A 27965-nucleotide genomic window follows, 5' to 3' on the forward strand; every position below is an offset into this window, starting at 1 on the left:
TATCATGTAATGATATCATTAGGATTCCAAACTAAAAACTGAAAGTTGTTAATGACAAACAAATAGTAATCAATGAAACAATATATACCCGCGCGAGAATCTTTTAATCCTTGAAGCTTTGCTTCATTATCTTTGGCATTGGATGCATGCACAAACGAACCAAAACAAACTGCGATAAAAAAACACGCGACACCTGGGAACAACAATTGGATGAAAATCCTGTTGTTTTTCAGCCGATACTAAAAAAACAACACGATTTTCAGAGTGTTAGCTAGAAAAGAGCTGTCACTTGTCTAGCCAACCCATCGAGAAGTTGGCTCTTACACAACCGGGACAAGCTGACTGTAGGCGTAGCCCCTTGGTTAGTAACCCAGCTCTTGTTAGGTTGAGCTAAATCATTAATAAGATTTGTCGCACTTTTATTCTACAATATCATCATAATAATACATGTTCATCAATAATCATAAATGAGTTCAAAAATATAATTTTGGCTTCACCCGGGTTCGAACCGGAGACCTTCAGTGTGTTAGACCGACGTAATAACCAACTACACCACGAAATCTATATGCTTTAATATATTGTCACAGGATTAATATTATGTATTATATCCAAAGATGGGTCATATTTAAGGGTCACTAAACTTATTTAAGGCTTGATTATGTTTGATTCCAATTACGTTGTATGTTTGATTCTTTCTCTCCGTTCACAACTCCATTGGTTTTCAGTATCTCGAGTTTTTTTTTATGTCGGAACTGGCAAAATGCTACCATCAAACGACCAAAGTCAATCTTGTTTTCCGTTACATGATATATCATATAGTATAGTAGTTACTGGTGTGCGTTTAAAAAGTTATTTTTTATTTTCACCTTTAATAAGTGGTGATTTTGTGCCTTTTTTATTGTGACCGGTTCTGACGAGCCCAAAGAAAACAGCACAAATGTAGCTATACGCCTAAAGATAGTAAGGATAGGAGAATGAATCAAACAAACGTCCGTTAGGCCCAAATGCACGAATGTAAAATGATACCCAAAAACAATGCTTCAAAAACCGGTGTAAAATTGTACCAAAAAACGACGCTTCAAAAACCGGTGTAAAATGGTACCAAAAAACGACGCTTCAAAAACCAATGTATAATGGTACCAAAAACAACACTTCTTTGTAATAAAATAATATCTTTCATCATATTCCCACATGTTACAACTATATAAGAAAACATATTTTAAAGTTCTATTTAAAATCGGCTTTAGAGCGTCGCCTCGAGCTCTTCTAACGACATTTTCTATCCGTTCGCGAAAAATAAAAATTATTAACTACAATGAAAGTGGAACAAAACATATGGAAAGTGCATTCAAACTTCAACAAACTTATAAATGTTTCTATAGTAATGGTACAACTTTTTATTTCTAATAATATCATTAATAAACAAAACCAAATACCTACATTTATATTGATAAATGAATCTACTGAATACAAGCCCATAATTTCAACTTATTCCTATGATACAACTTTCAATTTGATATTAGACTAATAAATTCTCATATGCTTTGTGCCTTTGCTATCAAATTTGTTTTCTTACTATACAATGTTGATAATTTTAAGGTAGTGCGTTTAATGTTTTCGGTGTCCAGAAGACGCCATTAGAACTCCAACAGCCACAATAAACATGGATAACATGCCTACGAGTAGCACGTATGTTCTTCTAGACGATTTGCGGTATTCACCGAAAAAGAGCACACCCCAAAAGGTACTCACAAGTGGAAGTGCCTGAAATGAGTTCATAAAGACACAATAAGGTGAACATAAACATGCATTGGCCGGTTGTTGGGGTATTCAAAGCTGGATATTCAAAAATTCGGATATCCGAAATTTTCGGATAGTTGATATCACTACCCGAATCCATATCCGAAAATTTTGGATATCCGAATTCTAAAATTTATTTATTATTTAACAATTTCAAAAAAAATATATTTAAGAATTTCAAAAAAATATATTTCGGATGGATATCCGTAATATCTGGAAAAAAATCCGAAATATCTGAAAAATATCCAAAAATTATCTGAAATTACTACCAAAATCTGAAAATTCGGATATCCGAAATTTTCGGATAGTTGATATCACTACCCGAATCCATAACCGAAATTTTTGGATATCCGAATTCTAAAAACTATTTATTATTTAACAATTTAAAAAATATATATTTTAAGAGTTTCAAAAAAATATATTTCGGATGGATATCCGTAATATCTGGAAAATCATCCGAAATATCTGAAAAATATCTGAAAAATATCCAAAAATTATCTGAAATTTCTAAGTGATTTGTTATTTAATAGTTAGAAAAAAAATTATTTCGCATTTCCAAAATTCGGGTTCGGTTTCGGATTTGACACCCCTAGTGGGTTGTACAGTACTAGCTATACAGGCTTTAGAAGTTAGAACTAACCTGAACCGCATCAGCTGCAGCATAACCAGCAGCCTGGCCTCCCATAAACTGGAGACCGTTCCCGAACCCACACAAAAAGCCAGCCAGAAACGCCCACCCTCGACCGTCCCAGTCATTTAAATAAGCGTGGATCGATGAGCGAGGCAAGTTGAATGCAGGGCGGTAAAGGAGTGTAATGTTCAAGATTATGGCGATCACAAAACACGAGCACGAGAAGTAGAAAAAAGCTGTGTAGACACTTAAATGAGGGACTCCGTCGTCCAGTGTATGCCATTGGTCATTCGTTGCAAGGTTAAAAGCTGGCGAGAAAAGAGAGAAGCAAACGCCCGCAAACAAACATATGGCCAAACCAATCAATGTGCTTTTTCCAAACACCTGAAATCCCGACAAGTAAACCGGTTAACTCAGGCTGTAAAATAGTTACATCCTCTCTAGGAGTGTGGAAATAAACCAATACCGTACAAAGCTTCAATTGAATTTTCTCTCTCTAGTCTCCTACGCCGTTTTTTAGCGGTTTCTAACCGTTTGTTAGTTTGTTTGCTTCCGTGGATCTTCCTTTGATCCATGGAATCATCGTTTCCTATTGTGAAGAATTTAGCGCATATTTTTGAAAATTATGGTGATAATCATGATGTTATTGAGCATGCTGAACGAGTTATGTCTGCTATTCAAGAAAATGAAGATTCGAAAGCAGAAATTAGGGATTCGAAGGTTAAAAGTCAGAAATTGGGTAAAATGTCAGGCAAATTCATGACTAGAGAAGCAATTGATGCCATTCTACACAGAGATTCACCTACGAAAGAAGAATTAGAGTATCTTAAAGAGGTGTATGGTGCTAATTTCAGTTCTATTATGCAATTTAGTTCTATTAAAAACTCAGTTGAGAATGCTAATAATGAAGATAATGGAATTGGGATTACTGCTAATTTTGCTGAAGGTACAAGGCAGAATCCAGTTAAGTGTTGTTCTCAAATTAAAGGATGGATTGCCCATTTACCTACTCAAACAGAGCAAGAAAGAAATTTTCATCTATTCTACAAACACTTGTTCACACTGGATGATAATAGTACTATTTCTTCTCCTGATAACAAGTTTATGCCTCATTTCACTCCTTTATCTGAAAGATTGAATCTACAAGAAAGCTATAATGCTGCTAATAAAGATCTGCCTGAGAGTAATATTGTTAGGCTGCTCAAAAGAAAAATGTTGTACAGACAAAAAATACTAGATGATTTATCTTATTCTGCTATTGTAAATGATGTGAGTAGAACGACTAATAAAGAGTCTGGAAAGAAAAGCAGAATTAAGGGTCATACAAAGTATGAAGTGGTGGAAGATGGAAGCAGGAAACAGTTCAAAATTTATCAGTCTAAAAATAAAGTGAAAGAAAAATCTGGAAATTTGACCAAAGAAAAGCCAAAATTCAGAACTTTTAAAGTTGGTAAAGATGAGTTGGATCAAGAAGTGGTTCCTAGGGTGTGTGTTAAGCCTGTTACAGCTTTAGTTCCTAAGGCTAATTGAAGAGGTAGGTCCCAGCAGAGCCCAGTTGGACCCGCAAGACTCACCTTGAAGAGGGACGTTTGCGCAAGGACCAACTGGTTCCGTAGGACCCACCATGCTCAGAGATGAAGACCTTACGCGCAGTACGCCAGCTGTTCTCGCAGGGGAAGCCTCCCAATGGTGAAGTATCCCGCCTGTCCCCGCAGCTGCGGATACAAGCCATCAGGGAAGGCTACCCGCACTAATAGCAAGGCTACACGCACAAGGCACTCAATAATTCAGTGTCACATGAAGGAATGAGCAAGGCGGGAATACTCCCGCCCAAATGAGCCAGTCTGTATGCTTCTGGAAGATCTTTTGTACTATACCTGCCAAGGTATGGACAAAATAGACAAGATCTGACCAAAGCAGCCCATGAACCAATCACAGGGTGACAGCTCACCGACAAACAGTACGAGGAGCATGCTCTAGTCCTGTTTGTCACTATTAGTCGCTGCCTACTCACCAACCCTTGTCGTGGCACGCACATAGCCTGCAGTTGGTGGAAAAGGAATAGTACACAGCCGGCCTGGTCACTATCAGCTGCTGCCTGCCCACCAACCAGCATGGCACGTGCGTAGCCCATAGTTGGTAGAACAGGAATATTCTACAGCTGGCTGTACCTGCTTGGAAACCTACCTTCGGCTATAAATACTCCAACACCTTGGAACGGTAGGAGGATCTGGTATTTTACCTTCACTAGCTATTCCTCTCAATATACACTTATATTCAGAGCAATCTAGTCTGATTCTCACGCCAGAGGGTGGTCACAAGGAGGAACCCCCCCTTCTCAGTGACGAGCTCACGGTGTCTGTTTTGCAGGTCATCTGAAGAACATCCTTCTTTGCCGGACCTAACCCTCGTGGGAAACATTACTTAACCCCCAGATTATCCGTAATCTGCCCGGGGTCACTTAGTGTTTCTTCATTGGCGCCATCCGTGCATAAAAGCTAGAACTAGTTCAGTTTTTTCAAAACTTCTGAAAAAATAGTTAACGTTACTCCGGTCCCAAGGCCAGTAAGTGACCAAGAAACCCCGGTAACCACAACCCCAGCTACTGGGGGGGAACACCGGCGGTTACACAAATTTTACGAACACTACCCTGGTTACCCAAGCCGGGGCAAGTGCAGTAAACAATATTTCACTGGGGTTCACTGATGCCCAGTTGGAGAAACAGACGAGGCTCCCTCGCCAAACACTCGATCAAGTTAAGGCGTGGGCCGAAGCACGTCAAAAGGAATTCCAAGCTGAGTTGGATGAACGCTTGCGTTCACTCCAACAGGCTGACGAGTTCGGGAGCACTCGACAACATCTCAACATGAACAGTGAGTGCGAGTATTCGGACGATGGTCGGGAGGAATCCGACACTGACGCAAACCCTCGCCATAGGGCGAAAGGAAAGCGTAAAGAAACGGACTTCCAACCAAGAAGGAATTTTGGAGAAACCTTCAAACCAAGGAACACGGGGGGAAACCCACGCGACTTCTCCAAAACCTTTAGACCAACTGCTGCAAATGCGGGAACATCCAAGTTTGCAAGGGACATTGCGGAAGCAATTGCCCCGAGGAGTGCCAAACAGATGTCCAACATCGGCACTTATGATGGTATATCCGACCCAGATGATCACTTGAACAGATTCATAGCGGGGGCAACCGTCAGTAACTGGACGGAACCCACGTGGTGTTATATGTTCCAAATGACGCTGGTTGGAGCGGCCAGGGCGTGGTTTGATCGTTTACCGGTCCACCACATCTATGATTGGGCGGACTTTCAACACAAGTTCAGCCAACACTTCAGTCAACAGAGGAAATATACTGAAGAACAGTGGACGATCCTCAACTGCGTCAGAGAGGAGGATGAATCTTTACTAGACTTCATCACTCGCTTCAACTCCAAAAAGCTGAGTCTGGGCAACATAAGTGAAGATCTTGTTCGCGCCGCTTTCATCCAGGGTGCCGAATACCCAGAGCTTATCCGCACGTTGACGGGTAAGGACGGCATGCCATCCACATGGGATGCCATCATGACGGCGGCCAAGCGCTTTGCCGAGACGGAGAAGCAACTGGGTAGGGATCTTCCCCAGAGTACACATCTCTACACGCAGAGGACCAGAGAAAACAATGTTCGGATCGCCCGGCAGAACAAGAAGAGGAAGCTAGGTATTTGGCAGTCAAGGGTAAACTTTGACACCTCATCCAGCTCTCGCCCTCTTGTTGGCGGAAGGGATAACACGCACCCTTCAAGCCGAAAACACCGGTAGACGCCACTCACCAAAAGCGTCACGGAGATATTTGCCACCGAAAAACTCCCATGGCCAAAAGCTCCAATGATCCGACAACGACCTAATGCGGATCAGAGCAAATTCTGTGACTTCCACGGGACAAAGGGTCACAGTACAGAGGAGTGTACATCCTTGAAGGATGTTGTTGAAACATTCGTCAAGGATGGAAGACTTGCACACCTTGTGGCATCAATCAAGAATGGATGAAGGAATGATAACCGGTATAAAGGCAATGGACGAAAGCCCGTTGACATCAGCATCCACATGGTTCATGGCAACATCAGAGGAAGAAAAAGACGAACGACAGAACCATGCGAATGGAAGGAAGCTGAGGTGCGCTTCCCGCGAGTGCCAGGAGGACCCAGCAAGGAAGGCCCCATCATCATCAAAAGCCAGCTGGGGCATTACATAACTTCCAGCACTCTTGCGGACAACGGCGCTTCGTCAACGGTTATGTACAGGCAGTTCTTCGGCAAGCTAGACGACGAAGAGAAAGAACGCCTGGAAACGGTTTACGCCTCAATGGAAGGGTTCGACGGCAGCGCAAACACCCCCCTGGGTATCCTATCTTTCCCCGTCATTCTCACAGACGGGAAATACTCCCGCACAGAAGACGTGGACTTCGTCGTAATGAGGAAGCCACATCACACATACGACATTCTCTTCGGGATAGACGGGATGGCAAGATTCAACGCCGTGGTATCTTCAGTCCACGGCATGATGGGATGGCCAACTGCTCAGGGTGTAGCGATGATCACCGGTATCCCCCAGGTATGCATCGCATCCGTCTCATCTAAACCCAAACCAAAGATGGCTAAACCAACCATTACCGAACCAGAAAAATGGGCCCTCAATGGCAGATACCCTGACCAGGCTGTTACAATTGGCCCAACAATCGCTGATCCTACGCGCACCTTACTCAAACGCTTATTACAAAGAAACGCTGACATCTTCGCGTGGACACCAGCTGACATGACTGGTGTACCTCGAAGTAAAGCAGAGCATAAGCTCAAGTGTGACTAGGCTTTTACGCCAGTCATACAAAAGCGCAGAGTAATGGGGGCGGAACAGGCAAACGCGTGTAGAACCCAAGTCAAGGAACTCCTTGACGCGGGCATTGTACGCGTTAGTAGATATCAAACATGGGTTGCAAATCCCGTTATGGTACCGAAGGCTAACAAACAATGGCGCATGTGTATAGATTTCAAAGATTTAAACAAAGCATGCCCCAAAGATTGTTACCCGTTACCCGAAATTGACCTCAAAGTGGATTCATTAGCACCGTTTCGCCTTAAATGCTTCCTTGACGCATATAAGGGGTACCATCAAATCCACATGGCTGTAGATGATCAGGACAAAACCGCATTTCGGACGCCCGATAGCACATTTTGTTATCAAATGATGTCATTCGGACTTAAGAATGCAGGGTCCACATACCAACGCCTGATGGACAAAGAGTTTCATGCCCAAATTGGGAGAAACTTGGAAGTCTACATGGATGATTTGGTCATCAAAAGCCCTGAGCCAGAAGCGATGTTGAAAGACATCGAAGAAACTTTCAACACGCTTAGAAAGATAAACATGAAGCTCAACCCGAGCAAGTGTTCCTTTGGGATGGAAGAAGGGAAGTTCTTGGGAGTCATTGTTACTAAAGATGGCTTCAGAGCGAATCCTGAAAAGGTCGAAGCCATTATCAAAATGGAATCACCTACTACCATCAAGCAAGCTCAGACACTGAATGGACGCCTAGTCGCACTTAACCGCTTTTTGTCAAACCATGCGGATAGGTCGTTCCCATTCGTGTCAACATTGAGAAACTGTTTAAAGAAAACGCACTTCCGCTGGACACCAGAAGCGGAAGCAGCTTTTCAGGAAATTCGGTCATGCTTGATCGAACTCCCAACGCTCACAGCACCAGAAGCGGGGGAAGAATTAATCATATACCTTTCTGCCACAGATAGAGCAACCGGGGCAGTCCTGCTAGTAGAGCGGAAAGGTATCCAGATGCCTATTTACTATGTTAGCCGTGTCCTAACAGACGTAGAAACCCGGTACTCCACCTTGGAAAAATTAGTCTTTGCACTTGTACAAGCTTCACGCAGACTGAGACGATATTTCCAGGGTCACCCAATCACCATTCTCACCAACTTCAAACTCGCAAACGTTCTAGGCAAACCCGAATTATCGGGACGTCTAGCCAAATGGGCAATTGAGTTGGGGGAATATGCGATAAAGTACAAGCCAAGACCAGCTATGAAAGGCCAGGTCCTGGCCGACTTTATTGCAGAAGTCCCCGCTTCGCGGGAGAAAGAGTGCCAGGAGGAGGCTCAACCCTCCCCAGCACAGGACATCAATGATGTCTGGCGACTCTACACTGATGAAGCAGCCAGCAACGAGGGTTCAGGCGCAGGGTTGAAATTAACCAACCCAGCAGGCCAAGAATACACTTACGCTATTCGACCGGACTTTCCAAGTACGAATAACGAAGCCGAGTACGAAGCATTCTTGGCAGGGCTGAGAATTGCGCGTAAAATGGGAGTGAAAAACTTGGAAGCCCACGTAGATTCCATGTTAGTAGCCAATCAGATAAACGGAACGTACACGGCCGTGAACGACACAATGGCCCTGTACCTTGCACAAGCAAAAACCCTTATGCGCGATTTTAATGATTGTAAAGTCATACACGTCAAGCGTAGCGAAAACAAATCTGCGGATGCGTTAAGCAAGCTTGCATCATTAGCCTTCACCCATTTGGGAAAGGACGTCCGCATTGAACTCCTTGAAGCACCATCAGTCCCGCACAAGGAAATTTGTGTCATCCAAACCGGTACAGAAACGTGAATGACACCAATAATAAATTACCTTGCAGCGGGTATACTACCAGAGTCAAAAACACAGGCAAGAAAAATACGTTGTAAAGCATTAAACTATCAACTCATCGATGACATCCTTTACAGACGTAACTTTCTTGGCCCACTCTTAAGATGCGTGGACAACCAAGATGCTGACTACCTCCTAAGGGAAGTACACGAAGGCATCTGTGGAGTACACGCAGGTCCACGCGCTGTTGTAGCTAAGCTAAACAACGCGGGATACTTTTGGCCGGGGATGCATACGGATGCGCTGGTATACATCAGAAAGTGTAGGTCTTGCCAGCTCTACGCACCCAACACGCATCGCCCGAAGAATGAACTTGTTCCAGTCACCTCTTCATGGCCATTTCAGAAGTGGGCCATCGATGTGACAGGCCCATTTCCTACAGCAGCAGGAAACGTTCAGTTCCTAGTGGTAGCCATCGACTACTTCACCAAGTGGATAGAAGCAAAACCCTTAGCCCAAACAACCGCAAAACATATTAAAAAATTTATTTGGGAATTTATTATTTGTCGTTTTGGACTTCCACAGACTTTGGTGAGTGATAACGGCACCAACTTTGCTGACAAGAAGCTACAAAAGTGGCTAGAAGAACTTCAAATCACCCACACCTTTACCTCAGTGGCACACCCGCAAGGTAACGGTGAGGTGGAAAGAGCAAATAAAAGCATCGTCGAAGGCATAAAGAAAAGACTCCGGGAACACAGATCCGGCTGGGTAGACGAAGTTCCACACGTCCTTTGGGCAAACAGAACGCTGAAAAAGGCCAGTACGAGAGAAACCCCGTTCAGCCTCACTTATGGCACTGAAGCCATGGTCCCAGTCGAAATTGGTTTGCCCTCACCAAGGGTCTTGATTCAGCCAGAAGACAATGATGCGGAAAGACGGTTAGACCTTATGCTAACCGAGGAACGCAGAGACTTAGCCGCAGCGCGTGAAGAAAACTACAAACGACAGATGCAAAAGTACTACAACACGCGGGTAAAACTCTGCAACTTCAATGTAGGAGACTACATATTGCGTAACAACGAGGCTTCAAACCAAGAGCGCCCAGGAAAACTGGCACCGGTCTGGGAAGGACCATACATTATCAAAGAAGTTTTGGAAATGGCGCATACCGGCTCAAAAGGCTCGATGGCACTCCTATCCCAAGAACATGGAACGGAGCTCAATTACGCAAATGTTACATGTAGATCAATTCCAAATTTGTAAAGAAAATGCCTAGAGCCACTTCTAATGGAAATGATTCTCCTTTCACATTATGTTGATAGCCTTACCTTTATACTTATGAACTTCCCACGCTGATATGCCGGTATTCACCGCATAAATATGGGAAGAAGTAAGTCGTTGCGTGTGGAAGGCGGCAAAATCCGCATAAACACATAAAACGGTAAAAATTTCTAAGGAAAACCTTCACGCAGGTCAGCTATAGGTAAAGTTTAGTCATCCCAATAAATGAAAGTGACGGTCCTACCCGCACAATCATGATAAAGGAAACTGAACATTGACCTATTGGCAACCGCGCGTCGAAAGGTTAACTTATTCAAAACACTTAGAAAATTTCAAAGGAAAAGATGAGGAAAACTTCCACGCAGGTCAGATATAGGTAAAGTTTGGCCATCCTACTAAGTGCAAGTGACGGTCTTATCCGCACAATCACGAAAGAGGAAGCAAAACTTTAACTTATTACCTGCCACGTTGAAAATTTAACTTATCTAAGTACTAAAGAAATTGCTAAGTTAAATCAAAATATGCGTGAAATAAACAAGGCAAGGTATTAGCAAATAATCTTTATTCCATCAAAATTCAAATATTACAAAGATTGCTGGGTACATACCCGCATACAAAAGAAGCTATACAAAAATAAAAATCTACTCTAATGGTGGAAAGGGATCTAAAGGATCAAGCTTCAGGACCACTTCCACTTGGACCCGCACCATCAGTAGAGTTTGGCAGTTCAAGGAAAGCTTTAAGGATAGCTAGCCCATCATCAGCAGCAATCTCGTTCACCTTCTCCACCACCGGATGCGGGAAGGCAGCATACTGATTCACTGCTTGGTCATACGCAGCTTCAGTATCCACATTGTAAAGAGGGAAGTTGGAAGGCGGGATGCCTTGTTCAACAAACCCTAGACCAAGCAGGAAGCCAGCCTTTTCCCCATCCTCATGAGAAGCGTTGAGGGCTGCGTTCATCGCATCGTCATATGATGTGTTCGTGAACACCCGATGCACAACCTACAAAACAGAAGTTTGTCAAAAACTCAAGAGTAAGGAAAAGCGTAAAGAAGTTAGAAGTTAGGAAGCTGCGCATACCTGCGACAACGCTTCTCGAAGAAGTCATTCCTTGGCAACCATAGCCTCCTGGAGGGCAGCTTGAGCTTCATTACGGGCGCGTTCGGCTTCGTTCTTTGTGAGGTTGGCAAGCAACACATCTTTGGCTGCAGCCTCTTCGACGCCCTTTAGCTTACGCTCAGTGTGGTCAAGCACCCCCCTCTGGTCCAAGATCTCTTGGAGCTTCTTGGCATCTTCCATGGCCAAGGCATCATGAGCCTGCTGGAGCCTCTCTAATTTGGCTTTAAGTTCCTCGTTTTCGATGCGTAGAGGCTCAGCAGCAGCTTCAGCCTTGGTGGCCCTCTCGGTTGCGTTCCATGCAGTTTCCTTGGCCAGCCGAAGCTGTTCGTTAACAGCTTGGGCAGCCTTGGAACGGGCCTCCAGACGAGCCTGAACGTCAACCTCAAGGGCCTTGAAGGCCTTCTCCTTTTCCGCAGCAACGGCGGCAAGCTTCGCGTTCTCCTCTCGGATAGCCCGCGCCTGAGCCACTTCAAGGCTACGCGCCGTCTTCAACTTGTCGTTTTCACGACAAAGTAGCTCGACGCGCGACTGCATCCGGGCGAGAAGGATTCGGAGCTCGTTGGACAGCCTACCTTCCTGGTAGCTGGCCATGGCCTCCCCCAGCGCACCGCTTGGGGCGGCGTGACGCGCCCATTCGACGCAGTCCTCAGCAGTCCGGAGGGTCGTTCCCCGGCGGATCTTCCACCGAGGAGCGTACACCTCGTTGGAATCACGAACTGCAATAAAACAAAAAAACAGTTAAGAGAAAGAAATGATAAAAGGGATATAGGCCAAAATAACCCTACGCACCTGTAGGGTCGACAACAGGCCGATAGCCACCAAACCCATCACCTGAACCTAAGGGATATCCATCCAAAAGGTCAAGGAGACGGGAAGGAGGCAAGGATTGGCTAGACGCCCCAACCCCAAACGTACCTGAAGGACTGGCCGTAGTCGCAGGCGCCGGAGGAGACACGGTGGAGGCTGCCGCGGTGGAAACCAACGGAGGTGAACTCACCGGAGGTGAACTCACAACCGTGGCCGCGGCTGCGGAAGAACCCGCAAGAGAAATCACCGCCGGCTCAGTGACGGATTCGGTGAAAATGGCACTGACAGCCTGCGGGGATAAGGTTACAGCTGGAACAGTTGGCTCAACGGGATGAGCAACTGAACCAGTACTGCAAGCAGGCGTAGCCGCCTGGGTCATCGCCTCGGGTAGGTTGACCAAACCTACCTTCATGGGTCCAGAACCGCTCCTCCCCGCATCGCTTTGGAATGCAGTTGCATCCACGCCTGCATGAAGACAAGACATTAAAAACATTGCCAGAAAGATATGAAGTTAAAGCTATTAAGTTTACACTTACGAGTCCTCTTGAGCTTGAAGGTGCGAACAGGCGGGGACGAACCCGATGGAGCCGGCCTCTTCACGCCGGTCACCGTCGTCGTCCGGGGCTGCTCGGAGGTGACAGCCGTCTGAACCTCCGGAACAGTGGTCTCACCACCAGGGTTCCCCGCCACCTTCTCACTTTCGGTCTCTGAGTCAGACCGATTCACCGGATCGGCAGTGGAGGCAACCTTCGCCTTGCCCATCCCGCCGGCAGCCTTCTTCTTCCTCGCCAAGAAAGGACCATCTGTGGATTCCTCATCAGAAGATGATAAAATTAGAGGAATTCCCGCAGAGGTTTCAGCATTGACAGGGCGAGGGTTAAAAAGTTCTTTACCTGGCCGCCTGGCGCTCAGGATCTCGTGGCCTGGCGGGTAGACCTCCACGAACCGATCCGCCGTTTGCTCAAGGATGGGCAACTCGTTCTCGTCAAGAGCGCGAGTACCCATCCGAGTGGGACCACCAGCCTCCCGCGGCTGCAGGAGAGACTGCAAGTCATTTCCCTCTGAAAATAAAGAGATGGTTAGAACAAAAACCCTAACCTAGCAAATAAAATAAAGCATACCGTAAGGGACAGAGTTCAAACCGTATTCGAGGACGATCGGCACTTGCGGAGTCTCAGAGCCGGCATCCTTCCATAACCGGCTCATCTCGAGCATCACCATCCCGGACTCCGCAAACCGGTAAACCGGAGTCTGGATCCGGGAAATCTTGGAGAACCATTCCGCCTCCTGGTAGTTGGAGGCGTGAAGGTTGGGGAGTGCTCTCCCGTTCTTGAATGTCATCGCAATAGGGACGACACGGGCAGAGATGTAGAAGAACTCCCGCTTCCAAGACCGAAGACTGCGCTCGGTGGCGCAAATCTTCAGACCCTTGATCCGGTTGACCAGGGTGTACCACCCTTGGATGCACCTCCAGGAGTAGAAGGTCATCAGGCGGTCGACATGGGGCTCTACACCCATAATGAGGCACACCCACTCGAAATGGCGGATCTTCGCGATCGCCATTGGGTGTACCTCCGTCAAGTGTACACCGTGTCTCTCCAGAACACGGTACACAAACTTCGTCAATGGAAACCTCAGATTCCCATAGACGAAGAATGCAGCGTACACCCCTATCTTGCCCTTGGGGGCATCGTACACCGTCTGATGAGGCTCCGGAAACTCAGGCTCGAAAGGCTCGAGCATGAACTTCCGGACGATGTACTGGTAGAGGTCAATAGGAAGAGCGCACTGGCACTCGCCAGCAGTGCTCTTGTCGTCCTTTTCGGACGTCGACGTCGGGTTCTCGACAAACAACTCAGACTCCTCGGCAGTTGCCTCAAAATCACGGGTAGAAGACATGTTTTGGATGTACAGAACAACGATTTCAGAAGAATGCTCGACGGAATAGTGAGTATTCGCCGGAAATCGTTTAGAAGATGAAGAGAGAAGTGAGAGTGTGGACTAAGGTGCACCCTCTCGCCCTTTATATACTCATCGCAATTAATGCGATGAATTTAATGCGGAAGAGAGAGAAATCGCAGGTGCAATGAAACTACGACACGTGGCAGAGCAAGCTGGCAACAGCTGTTGAAAGGACGCGTGCCATTAATTTCGCGGCCACGCGGCCGAAAAATCGCGCCCACGCGCCTGAAAAAGCGCCTGGAATGACCATATACTGTCACGTCGCCATAACTTCCTGCATGTCCTGACACTGTCAGAAGAAACCGTCGGACGACATTTCAACAGTTTGGACTGTTCTTATCCTTTCACCAACTCTTCGAATTTCAAAAAGATTCAAAAGTAAGCGAGAAAATACCCCTTACCTTGGCAACCAAGTAACTATAAGACAGGTGCGAGTACAGTGTCAAGGCAAAACCCTTCACATACTTAGCACCCGCAGGGAATTGAAGCCAGGAATACCTTGGAAGTAAAGTAACTATAAGACGAGTGCGGGTACAGTGTCAAGGCGAAACCCTTCACATACCTAGCACTCCGCAGGGAATTGAAACCAAGAAGGATCTTCTGGGCCATGCTTGCGGAAACGGGAATAACATCCCCGCATAGTGGGAACGTCGAGAACTAGATTGTTTGAAGCTCCAAGATGGAATTGGTTGTTTTAACATAATTGATCACTATGTTCAAAACTACCAAAACCTCATGGAGAATCTACACAAGTGGAACTCAACGCTCCTGACTTGCGAGGAGGTTACACACCTACCCGCATCATACCCAAAGATCAAGCAGAAAAGTCGGGAATTTCTGCGTGTCATTAGGGAAACCGCGGGAAGAATCCCCACGGACAACCTTAAAACCAAATACTTTTCAAAACCCCTTGATTAAGTCCAAAGTTCACCTCATTAACAATTCATGAGAAGAACATTGGACTGGGGGGACTTGAAGAGGTAGGTCCCAGCAGAGCCCAGTTGGACCCGCAAGACTCACCTTGAAGAGGGACGTTTGCGCAAGGACCAACTGGTTCCGTAGGACCCACCATGCTCAGAGATGAAGACCTTACGCGCAGTACGCCAGCTGTTCTCGCAGGGAAAGCCTCCCAATGGTGAAGTATCCCACCTGTCCCCGCAGCTGCGGATACAAGCCATCAGGGAAGGCTACCCGCATTAATAGCAAGGCTACACGCACAAGGCACTCAATAATTCAGTGTCACATGAAGGAATGAGCAAGGCGGGAATACTCCCGCCCAAATGAGCCAGTCTGTATGCTTCTGGAAGATCTTTTGTACTATACCTGCCAAGGTATGGACAAAATAGACAAGATCTGACCAAAGCAGCCCATGAACCAATCACAGGGTGACAGCTCACCGACAAACAGTACGAGGAGCATGCTCTAGTCCTGTTTGTCACTATTAGCCGCTGCCTACTCACCAACCCTTGTCGTGGCACGCACATAGCCTGCAGTTGGTGGAAAAGGAATAGTACACAGCCGGCCTGGTCACTATCAGCCGCTGCCTACCCACCAACCAGCATGGCACGTGCGTAGCCCATAGTTGGTAGAACAGGAATATTCTGCAGCTGACTGTACCTGCTTGGAAACCTACCTTCGGCTATAAATACTCCGAACACCTTGGAACGGTAGGAGGATCTGGTATTTTACCTTCACTAGCTATTCCTCTCAATATACACTTATATTCAGAGCAATCTAGTCTGATTCTCACGCCGGATGGTGGTCACAAGGAGGAACCCCCCCTTCTCAGTGACGAGCTCACGGTGTCTGTTTTGCAGGTCATCTGAAGAACATCCTTTTTTGCCGGACCTAACCCTCGTGGGAAACATTACTTAACCCCCAGATTATCCGTAATCTGCCCGGGGTCACTTAGTGTTTCTTCACTAATGAAACTGAAAATGGCGGAAAACAAGTACAATTGGTTCCAATTATAAAGAAGAAATACCATAAACAAACAATGAAGGCTACAATACAGCAAATAATCAAAAGAAGACAGAAAATTAGAAATTTTGTCAATAGAGCTGCTAAGAAGTTGGAAAATGATTTGTTAAAAGAGTCTGTGTTTGGAAAGATAGAGGAAAAGCAAATTGTGTTCAGGGCAAGAAGGGATGCGAATGGTAAAGTTGTGATAGATGATCTTAAAATGGAAACTAAAGAGGCTGAACCAAAGGGTAATGTGGGGAATCTCACTTATGCTAATGTTGCTACTGGTAAAGAGAAAGACCAAGTGAAAGCTCAGATAGCATATTGTCCTCCTATGGTTTTAGAAACTGGTGAGAAAGTGGTTGTGGTTAAAAAAGAAATGTTGGATCATGCTAGAGAAACTTATAAAAGAATGCTTTATGGTTCTTTTATTGGAACTAAGTGTACTATAGCATGGGTTAGATATAATGGGAGTGGGGTGTTTTACTTCAAATTTGCAACCGAAGAAGGTAAGAATGAAGTGTTAAAAGCTGGGCCTTGGATTGTGGGAAAAATTCAGTGTCTGAATGAATGGGAGAAGGGAGTGAGCATTGATAAGCCTGAGCCCAAAACAATTCCAAGTTGGATTACCATTAAGAATATGCCAATTGAACTATGGAATACTATGAGTATATGTGAAATCATTAGTTGTATTGGTAATCCTTTAATTTTTGATGCCATTACTACTGAAAAGTGTGCTAAGAAAGAGACAGTGGCCAGATTTGCTAGAGTTTTAACTGAAATCTCTGTTCTTGATGTTCTCCCTGAGAAAATAAGGGCAATATATCCAGGGGAAGGGGATGACCCGGGGCAAAGCATATATGTTGATTTAGAATATCAGAAATTGCTATCAAACTGTAGTTTTTGCTAAGTTTATGGGCATGGCTATAATGATTGTACTAGAAGAGAGCTGACTGAGGAGGAAAGAGTTGCTAGATTGAAAAAAAAAAAGAAGAGAAAAAGGCTGCAACATTGTCTCCAAAAAAGAAAGGAAACTTAGATGCAGATGGTTTTTAATTGGTTGAAAGGAAAATTAAGGGTGGAAGAAGTGTAGGTGTTGTGACTAAGATGGGGCAAGCTGTTCATAGGCAACAAGGTCAAAAGAATGATCAAATAAAGGAAGAATGCAAGCAGGGAATGGGGTGAATAAGAATAATACAACAAATAATGTTTCTAGCAAACAGGGGCAAAATGGTCATTCTAATGGTAATAGCAAGAATAAGGGTAATAAGGGTCAGAGTAACCAGTTTAATAATGAGAAAAGGCAACAGGATAAAGGGAAAGGAGTGAGAGAGTAACCAGTTTAATAATGAGAAAAGGCAACAGGATAAAGGGAAAGGAGTGAGTGGGATGTCTAATGGTATTTCTAATACAAGTAATTTGGAAAGGAATGGGGTAAGGAATGTTGGGGAGAATGATAGGCAAGAATATAGGGTCAAGAATAGTAAACCAAAGTGGGATCAAAGAAAGAATGTTAATCCAAATATTGTGGAGTTATCAAATCCTTTTGAGGTGTTAGAACAAGTTTCCGTTGACATTACAAAGGCTAGTGGTGTTGCAGCTGAAAAGTTAGTCACATCATCTCTTGAAGATTGCTATAGGGGCATTACTAAAGCACAACAAAATTCTATTATGCAATTTATTATTAACAAAGAAGTCCCCCCTCCTGAAGTGAGAAATGAATGGGCTAAGTGTCAATGGAGGTTTTTTGAAATAATGTGTAGTATGAATGAGTTTAATGAAGGCAGCAAAGTTTGTGGTCAATATGTTAGTGACACGGATGAAGAAAGTGGAAGTGATATGGAGTATGGCGGGTAGGATGAAGTTGAGTCTGAAACAAATGAAACCGGTGAATTCATGAAATTGGACGAAAATACCCATGGTCAGAATACACAAGAATTGTGTGATTTTGAAACACAAGATGGTAGCAATGGCTGTTAAAATAGTATGCTGGAATGTTAGGGGGATGAATAACACTCTTAGGCAGGATGATATCAAAGATTTAATTCAAGAGCAGGGGGTAAATGTTTGCTGTATTTTGGAGTCTCATGTTAAAGCTTCAAAATTACAAAGTGTTAGTGGTAAGGTTTTTGGTAACTGGAGTTGGATGTCAAATTCAGTTTATTGTAAGGGTTGGGTCAGAATAATTGTTGGGTGGGATCCTAATGTTGCTGAACTAATGCTGATTAACCACACTGATCAGCTCATCAACTGTTTTATCAGGCCTATAAACAAGCAGCATCCTTTTTTCTGTTCATTTGTTTATGGGCATGTAAAGGCTCCTAGAAGAAGGTCTTTATGGAAGAATTTGATAAGAGTCTGCTGGAAGAATGAAAAGGAGCCTTGGGTGGTTATGGGTGACTTCAATGTTATTCTTAATCCAAATGAAAAGTCAGAGGGGTCTTCTGTTCCTAATGCTGCCATGATTGATTTTAGAGAATGTTGTGAGGTTGCAGAGATTGAAGATATTCCTTTCACTGGGTTCTCTTTTACCTGGAATAAATCTCCTGGGGGTCTTTTAAAGAAATTGGATAGAGTTATGGCTAATGCTGAGTTTAATGACATTTATCCTACTGTTCATATGTTCTTGCCTTTCTACACTTCAGATCATTCTCCAGGTCTGCTATCCTTTCAAAGTACTCATAATTGGAAGCCAAGATCATTTAAGTTTTTAAATCATTTGGCAAAGCACAAGCAGTTCTTACCTTTGGTCAAAAAATGCTGGGATAGAAATATCAGAGGGTGTTACATATTCTCAGTTACTCAGAAACTCAAAGACTTGAAGAAAAAGTTAAGAGCTTTGGGAAATGATCAGGGTAATTTGCATGCCAAGGTTATTTACTTGAAACAGAAAGCTAAAGTTGAGTGGCTCAAGGTTGGTGATCAAAACACTTCTTATTTTCACAAAGTGATAAAAGGGAAGCAAAGCAGAAATAGAATAGCAGTGATTAAAGATGGCTCAGGTAATGTGTTTGAAGATAGTGAAGTGGGGGAGGCCTTTGTTAGACACTTTAAGTCTTTTATGGGGAAAAAAGATAGGGTTAATGACATTATTGACCCTGGGAGTCTTTTTTGTAAAAAGATTCCCGGTGATGTTGCTGAGAAAATGATAGTTCCTGTTACTGATGAAAAGGTTAAAATGGCAATGTTTGATATTGAGGATGATAAAGCTCCTGGGCCAGATGGATTTTCTTCTAAGTTCTTTAAAGCTTCATGGAGTGTAGTGGGTGAAGAAGTGTGTAAGGCTGTTCAGCAATTTTTCTATAATGGAAGGCTATTGTCTTGAGGTAAATGCTACAAATATCTCTTTAGTGCCAAAGTGTAATTCCCCTTTACTACTGTTGATTTCAGACCTATAGCCTGCTGCAATGTCATTTATAAATGTATTACAAAGATTATTTGTAATAGAATCAAGGGTTCTTTGAGCTTGGTGGTGGATAACTGCCAAAGTGCCTTTGTTCCTGGAAGACAAATAACTGATAACATTCTTTTAACTCAAGAGTTGATGAGAAATTATCACAGGGACAGAGGTACACCAAGACTGGCTTTAAAAATCGACCTTCAAAAAGCCTATGATACCGTTGATCATGATTTCTTAGAGAAGTGTTTAAGATGTTTTGGTTATCCTCCTTGTATGGTTCACTGGATCGTGACATGTTTAAGGGAGGCACATTACTCTATCTGTGTGAATGGGGATGTTTTTGGTTATTTTAAAGGCTTGAGGGGCTTAAGACAGGGTGATCCTATATCTCCTTATCTGTTTACATTGGTTATGGAAACCTTGAATTTGGTTTTAAAAAGAAGAATTCAGCAAGATCAAAATTTTAAATACCATTGGAAGTGTAAGGAGCAGCAGCTGACTCATTTATGCTTTGCTGATGATCTTTTGGTATTTGTTCACCCTGATAGTTTTATCTGTGGGAGTTATAAGACAAGCTTTGCATGAATTCAGTAGTGGGATGTCTGGGCTTATCCCTAACATGAGCAAAAGTACAATGTTTTTTTGGTAATATTCCTTCTCTAACCCATAATATTATTAAAGACATTTTACCATTTAAAATTGGGAAGCTCCCTGTAAGATACTTGGGAATTCCTCTGGTGTCCAAAAGATTTTATAGTAAAGATTGTAGCAGCCTTGTGGATAGAATCAAGAAAAAACTTGCTGATTGGAAGAACAAAAGTTTATCTTTTGCTGGTAGAGTTCAGATGGTCAAGTCTGTGTTATCTTCTTTGCAAGTTTATTGGGCTTCAGTGTTTCTATTGCCTTTCAATATTACTGATGAAATTAAGAAACTCTGCAATAAATCTATGGGCAAATGGAGATAGTGCGGTGGGAAAGACTAAGGTTAGTTGGAATGAAGTTTGTTTGACTAAAGAGCAAGGCGGATTGGGTATCAAGTCTTTTAAGAGTAAGGAACACCTCTCTAATGGCAAAGCATGTTTGGAATATTATTAGTGGTGTTGAAACAGTTTGGACAGGTGGATCAAGATTCATAGATTGAAAGGCAGAAGTTTTTGGGGTATTAGCAACAAAGAAGGGAGATGTTGGAGTTGGAGAAACCTGATGCAATGTAGGGAGAAGATTGGGCTTCATTGTATAAGTTCGGTGGGTAATGGTAAAGATACTAATGTTTGGTATGATAACTGGCATCCTCTAAGTCCATTGTGCTCTTTCATTACTCCAAGAGATATCTCAAATGCTGGTTTGAACTTGAACACCACTGTTAATGAGGTTATTCTGAATGGAGGATGGGCATGGTCAGAAGTGTGGAGAGTTAAATTTCCTTGTCTATATGCTAGCAACCCTCCTGCCCTCATTAATGAGAAGAAAGATGGTATTCTTTGGAAATGTAAAGATGATAAGCTTCTACCTTTCACTACAAGTGAAGCTTTCAAAGTTTTCAGTAATGATTCTCCAAATAAGCCATGGGCTAAAGTCATGTGGTTTAGTCAAGCCATTCCTAGACAGACTTTTTTCTTATGGCAAGCTATTAAGGAGAGACTTCCTACTCAAGATAGATTGTATGCTTGGGAAGTTCTTGCTCATGATAAGTATTGTGCTTTTTGCAAACAGCAAAGGGATAGTCATAATCATCTTTTCTTTGAGTGTCCTTACTAAAGGAAAGTTTGGATGAAACTTAAAAACATTGGTCAATTGCAAAACATCCCACCAAATTTGGCTGCTGGAGTGGAACATCTATCAAAGCTGCCCATGAGGAAGTCTATCAAGAGTATTATTCAAAGACTTATGTTAGCTGCTATAGTTTATTTTATTTGGCAAGAAAGGAATTTGAGATTATTTGAAGGAAGGAGCAGGAATGATAATGACTTATGCAACATCATAAAAGAAACAGTTAGACTCAAGCTTCTTGGTATGACAATTAAAGAAACAACTAGTTCAATTAAGTTGAGTAAAGACTGGGGATTTGAAGTGGTCAAGAAGGTCAAGAAATTGAAAGTCAACAATGAGAAGTCAATCATCGGGTCAAAGTCAACCTGTGAGGAAAAGTCATAAGCAGAATATAAGTGAGAATAGGTTGTTATATGGACAAGGGTATGTGTGGCTTTATAATAATGTCAATAAGTTTTCTCAAATGCAATTCGGGAATTTTTGGAGAATTCATATGCAGGAGCAATTTGGTTATGTAGTTATGATGGATCAATGGCAACATTTGAGGCAAAATTATAGACATTATAAGAGTGTTCATAAGCTGTTATATGGGCAGGGGTATTTGTGGAAATACTGGAAATTGCATATTCAGGGGCAATATGGTCAGAAAGTCAAAGATCAGGTTGGGATGCTTTTGCAAAAGTCAAAAGTTGGATCGAAGTCTTCTGTTTGGGCTTTGTAAAATGCAGGGGTATTGTTGGCAATTTTGAAGTGAAAATGATTTGAAGGTCATATGCAACAAGGAAAGACAAAATTGGTTTACAAATTGGCCAATGTACACTGCTGGAAATAAAGACGACTTACTGTTGATTGATTTTAGGCCCAAGATGGTTTTTGTATATAGGATTGTGTACTTGTATTTTGATCTTTTATATTTTAGAAAATGTATAGGAGCTAAGCCCGATTTTAGATGCGTGTATAGATATCGGGCTAGTAATGTTAGGATTGTTTGCTTTCTTTCTTTTAGGGTCTTGACTAGTTTGGGGATATGTCCCGGCTAGTTGTGATGCCTTGTTTTGTTTGGTCTTTTTTGAATAAAAGTTTGCCAAGGTTTCGGCCTTTTTCCAAAAAAAAAAAAAAACTCAGGCTGTAAATGAGCTTCCACTGGTTTCGTACTAGGGGTGTAAACGAGCCGAGCTGCTCACGAACTACTCGAGATCGGCTCGTGAAAAAGCTCGCTCGAGCCGAGCTTAAACGATCCCGAGCCTAAAAGTAAGCTTGTTTTAAAGAACCCGAGCCCAAGCTTCACTTATCGAGCTCGAGCCAGCTCGTGAGCCTAAATGGGCTTGTCATTAATATCATTTTTAAAATAAATATATATCTAATAATTATTAATTAATCTATATAATGTTATGAAAAAATAGATAAATAATATATTTATGTTATATATAAAATTAAAATTGAAGAAACTATATAAAAATAATTACAAATATATAAAAATTAATTAAGAAATAGTAAACGAGCCAAGCCCGAGCCGAGCTCGAGTTTTAAAAATAGAGATCGAAACGAGCCGAGCTCGAGCTCTTTGTAAGTTAAACAAGCTGAGCTCAGGCTCAGCTCGGCTCGTTTGCATCCCTATTTCTTACCTTTAACCCCTTGGATAAGGGTGTAAACGAGCCAAGCCTGAGCTTGTCTAGGATCGAGCTCGGATCACCTAACTTACAAGAGCTTTAAGCTCAAGATCAGCTCGTTTAAAACTCGAGCTCGGCTAGTTTAATATTTATTAATTAGTTTATATACATTTATACATATATCTATATGTTTTTTTAATTATAACTTTTATATATAACATAGCATATATTATATAGTTATATTTAACATAATCTTATATATAATAATAACTAACAAAAATAATATAAATGTTACACTCGTTTAAGCTCAGCTCGATTAGAGCTTATACCAAGCTGATCTCAAGTAGCTCATGAACAACTTGGCTCGTTTACATCCCTACCCTTGAAGGTCACTTGCCTTGTGTTTTATCTGATCCCGTTGGTTAGCAGGGTATTGGTGACAGTTATATATAAACAATAAAAGAGAGTAAACTAATAAAGGACCTTGATTGCTCTTCGGCCTTCGAGTTCAATAAGAAAATTTGCAGTCCCCGCTTTGGCTTTCTCGACTTTACCGCTTCCGTACTCCAAATCTTTTTCTGACAATTATAAACGAAAGCTTAAACTAATAATCCAAACTAAAACGTCAAAAACGTAACCGTTAAACATTTATAAGTAAAGTTTCATGTGTTCTTACTTGGATTCGACTTCACTGCTCCATTACTAATTAAGCTGTCAAGTATCATGTAATAATGTCATTTAACTAATAACCGAAAAGTTAATAAACAAATTGTCTTCAAAAAAAAAAAAAAAAAAAAAAAAACCTTTTTTCACCCGCGCCTATACTTTCAAGCTTCACTTCATTATCTTTGGCATTAGACGCGTGCACAAACGAACCAAAACAAACCGCGATCAAGAAACACGCGACCCCTGGGAACAGAATCTCGGCTTGGTTGATCTTGTCATCCAAAAAGTAGTTCAAAGTTGTACCTAACCAAGTAACCAACCACAAATATGTTTTAAAACAGGTTTTATTATGTGTTTATGTGAAGATGAATCAATGATGAAAAATTGAAGATGTTACCTATGACAACAGTAATACTTGAAGTGATCACTTCGGTTACCGATAAACCGACAAAAGCCCATGCATATTGTGTTGACAGATTTCCCAGACTCAACACCACCCCACCCCCCATTGCAAACAGAACACTTGGCCAATTATTCTGCAACAAATAGTATGGTTATCTAAATGAGCCAAGCTGCTCGCGAGCTATTCGAGATTATCTAGCTAAAAGCTCAAATCGAGCCTAAAAATAAGCTTGTTTAGTAAACGAGCCTGAGATCGAGCTTCACTTATTGAGGTCAAGCTAGCTAACGAACCTATTATTTAAACAACTTTTATTTAACATATTGAAATTATTTTTTTATAATAGTCATTATTATATATAAATTTATGATAAAAATAACTAAATAATATATTATGTGATAGATAAAAAAAAAACCTCATTTTTAGGTAAAGTTCATTTTTGCATAATTCTTTTTTTTTATGGAGCTTTTGCATATAAACACATGTAGAGGGTGTTCTAAACTTCTAATAATAATAAAAAAAAACTCATTTTTGTAAAAAGAAAAAAAATGCTTTTTTTTAAAACTGCTGTTTCAAACTTTTTAGCATTTTCAAAATTATTTGTATTTATTAAAGCGTCTAGTATATGTGTTTGTATGCAAAAGCCCTGAGAAAAAAATTGTGTAAATATGTTTTGTTTTTGAAATTTTTACATGTAAAACGCATAGTTCCAGGGCCCAATTTGTGTGTGTGTATAATTATAACTATGTGTAAGTTAATAAATAAATAAACGAGCAGAGCTTGGAGCTGAGCTCGATCTTGAAAAACCGCTCGCTAACCGAGGTTGAGCGGACAGTTTGGAGCGAGCCGTTCTCTTACATTAAACGAGACAAGTTTGTGCTTGGTTAGTTTGCACCTCTAAAGTGAACAATACAAACAATATTCATCAAACAGTTTTCTGCATGAAGTTTACCTGAGAAAGCTGTACTAAAAAATTCGGTTTACCGTCATTTGTATGACCAAACTCCCCAAATGTGAAGGCAATTATGACAGCAGCCAAAAGATTGGTGAATGTGTAATCAAGGTAAGTGTGTTGAGGCAGCCTGCCGCGTCGTTCCAACAACGTTAAAATCGCGGGCCATGTTCCGAGGAAGAAGAGTGCAAGCAGCATGCATGCAATTGCACCTCTTCTGCTTTCCACCACATACATCTTCAAAGCAGAATTGATATTTGAACAAACCCTGAAATAAAAATTTGATTTTGTGAGAATCTTGAATGAATACTTGAGAACGGATCGACAAAAGCTCGAAACGGGCCGAGTCTTATCGAGCCTGAGCTGAGCCTAAGCCTCAAATAAAGCTCGTTTAGTTATCAAGCCTGAGCTTGAGCCTTGTGTATATTTAAATTTTTAGCTCTTTTGGACTTCTAGTATTATTTTTAGCTCGTTTAGTTATCGTGCTCGAGCCGAGCTTTGGCTCGTTTAAGATACTGCTCAATTTAGGGATGAGCAAAACGGGTACTGTACCAAGTTTTTAGTTTTCGGTACTGGTATGATTCGGTACGGTACCGATATTTCCCGAATTTTGCATGAAATAGCGGTACTGGTACCGAACCGGGCATTTCAGTACTGGTACTGGTGCCAAATATTTTCAAATTTCGGGATCGGTATTTTCAGGATCGGTACTGCTATGTCCCGAGCTCATCCCTACTGCACATGAGCTTGACTCGAGCTTAGGTTCGTTTAATGTTTCTTGAAATATATTATAAATAAAAATGAGCTGAACTTGTAAAAATGACTCGGGAGCCGAGCTTGAGTTTTAGAAAAAGAGCTCGAAACAAGCCGAGCTCGACCGTTGTCGAGCCCAAGCTCGGCTCTGCTCGTCTCGAGCTTAGGCTCGTTTAAGGTTTTTTGAAATATATACAAAATTTTAAAAAATGTAAAAAAAAAAGAATAATTAAACACGAGCCGAGCTTGAGTTTTAGAAAAAGAACTCGAAATGAATTGAGCTCAAACTCGAGCTCTAGCAAGTCAAAACCAGCCAAGCTCGAGCCTCGTCGAGCTTAGGCCAGTTTAAGGTTTCCTGAAATATATAAAAAGTAATTAAAAACGTTAATAAATTAATTAATAAATAATACACAATCCGAGCTTGTAAAACGACCCACTAGCCGGTTTGAGCCAAACTCAAACTCGGCTCGGCTCGTTTTCACCACTAAGTGAAACTGCAGGTTTTAATGCATGTGGGTGTGGTTGACCTTGTCAACATGTCAAGTGCAACCAAAATGAAACCAGAATTAATATTTAAAGAAACCCTAAAACTAAAATAAGGATTTTGTTAAGAATCTTGAATGAATGTATCATGTATGTAGTTATAGTGTTGGTGTATTTTTGACCTTATCAATAAGTCAAATGCAACTCAAAGTTGAAGTTATCCTTAAAATCACCGATTGCCCAGAAAAATTGGAAATTAAAATAGCCAAATAAATGCATTTTTATTTTTAAAAAATTATTAAATAATAATTGTATTTTTAGCTAAACCGTTATGCGTTTTTGAGTGAAAAGTTAGTAAAAGCCTGTTGCCTGCCTACATGGCAGACTGGCATAAACATGACTGGGCGTTTTTCACTTTTTAGTTAAACCACTACACGTAGTCTAATGTTGAAATTTTCTTTTCTTTGAACCGCGGGCGTTATTATATTAATGAAAAAAAAAGGAAATTGGCAAGAAGCTAGAAACTAGGGGTGAGTAAAAACCCAACCGTTGAACAAGCAAAACCAATGGTTATGGTTAAACGAATCTGGTTAACCGACCATTTGGTTATGGTTACGGTTGATGTGTCTTTGTTGCCCGGCATTAACCAAACTATACGGGTTTGTATTTTTTCAAATTTTATACCTCTATAATTGAAACCCCACTTTGAACACCTATACTAGAAACCCATAAAAACAACAAAAACACCCGAATTATGTCTCAACAAACTTATTATTACGCCAACTTTTCCAATATGATGTTGAAAAATAACAAAAATAAAAATAGAGCGATTATAAATACAATAACACTAAATAATTAATGATAATAATTAAACAATATTCTTTTGAAAGGCGGATCTTATAACGAAACAACTGGCAAGGAGCAAGAAAGAATCCACAGATTCAACAAAAAAACTAACTAATTAATGATTAATGATAACAATGATCAAATAAAAGCCAACTAATTAATGATAATAATAATAAAAAGAAAATAAGCATTTTTGATATAATAATAATAATAATAATAATAATAATAATAATGAAGTTAGACAACATAGTATGTCAGAGTGGGTCCAAATTTGGGAAGCGGTGACTAACACACCAGAAAGTCGTCGTTCCAAAATAAAACGTGCAAAGATATCGTATGCATTAAATAAGAACAAATACACCTACGAAAATGATATATACCGTACAAAAAAAATCAGTCTTTTTTATAATATTTTTTTAAAGATTAAATGATTTTTTTATATTATACGAAAATGAGATCATATAATTTTTTTAAGGATCCAATTACAATAGAGAGGTGAGCGGGCAATAAGATGCGCCGCCACCCGCTTTTGAATGGCAAATCTGATTCTGCTAAAAACAAAGTTATGGTTCTTTGGCGTCGATATGTTACTATGCATGACCCGTTGATCTATTTTAAGAAAAGAGTAAAAGAAAAGGAAAAAGTAATAGAAAGTTAGTTTAAAGTCATTTTAAAATGGCTTAATCACATATATGTACACATAAACAAGATGAATATCCAAAATAACAAGATTCAAGAATAAAGTTGCATCTTGATTCTTGACCAAAGAAAAAAAGAATAAAAATAAACCAACCATAACAAAGAAATCTACAAAATAATAATCATAAATAAGATGAATCTCACAAGGATATACTCATCTACAAGTACC

At 41.6% G+C, this 27965-nt stretch overlaps 1 protein-coding gene across 1 annotated transcript; it reads right to left on the minus strand.

Annotated features, from left to right (window-relative positions):
• Positions 1-1556: 1556 nt before the first annotated feature.
• Positions 1557-26328, minus strand: LOC143626100 (ureide permease 1-like). Its single transcript, XM_077096265.1, has 8 exons — positions 26296-26328; positions 25016-25283; positions 24061-24199; positions 23801-23966; positions 23674-23708; positions 23481-23575; positions 2441-2815; positions 1557-1764 (listed from the first exon to the last, which is right to left on the minus strand). Exons 1-8 carry the CDS (start codon positions 26304-26306, stop codon positions 1609-1611), a joined length of 1245 nt encoding a protein of 414 aa, XP_076952380.1. The 5' UTR covers positions 26307-26328; the 3' UTR covers positions 1557-1608.
• Positions 26329-27965: the final 1637 nt, after the last annotated feature.

The sequence above is a fragment of the Bidens hawaiensis genome, unplaced genomic scaffold (assembly GCF_021521415.1).
Source record: "Bidens hawaiensis isolate Kalapana, Puna unplaced genomic scaffold, B.hawaiensis_p1.1 tig00004282_1, whole genome shotgun sequence".
NCBI classification, from domain to species: domain Eukaryota; kingdom Viridiplantae; phylum Streptophyta; class Magnoliopsida; order Asterales; family Asteraceae; genus Bidens; species Bidens hawaiensis.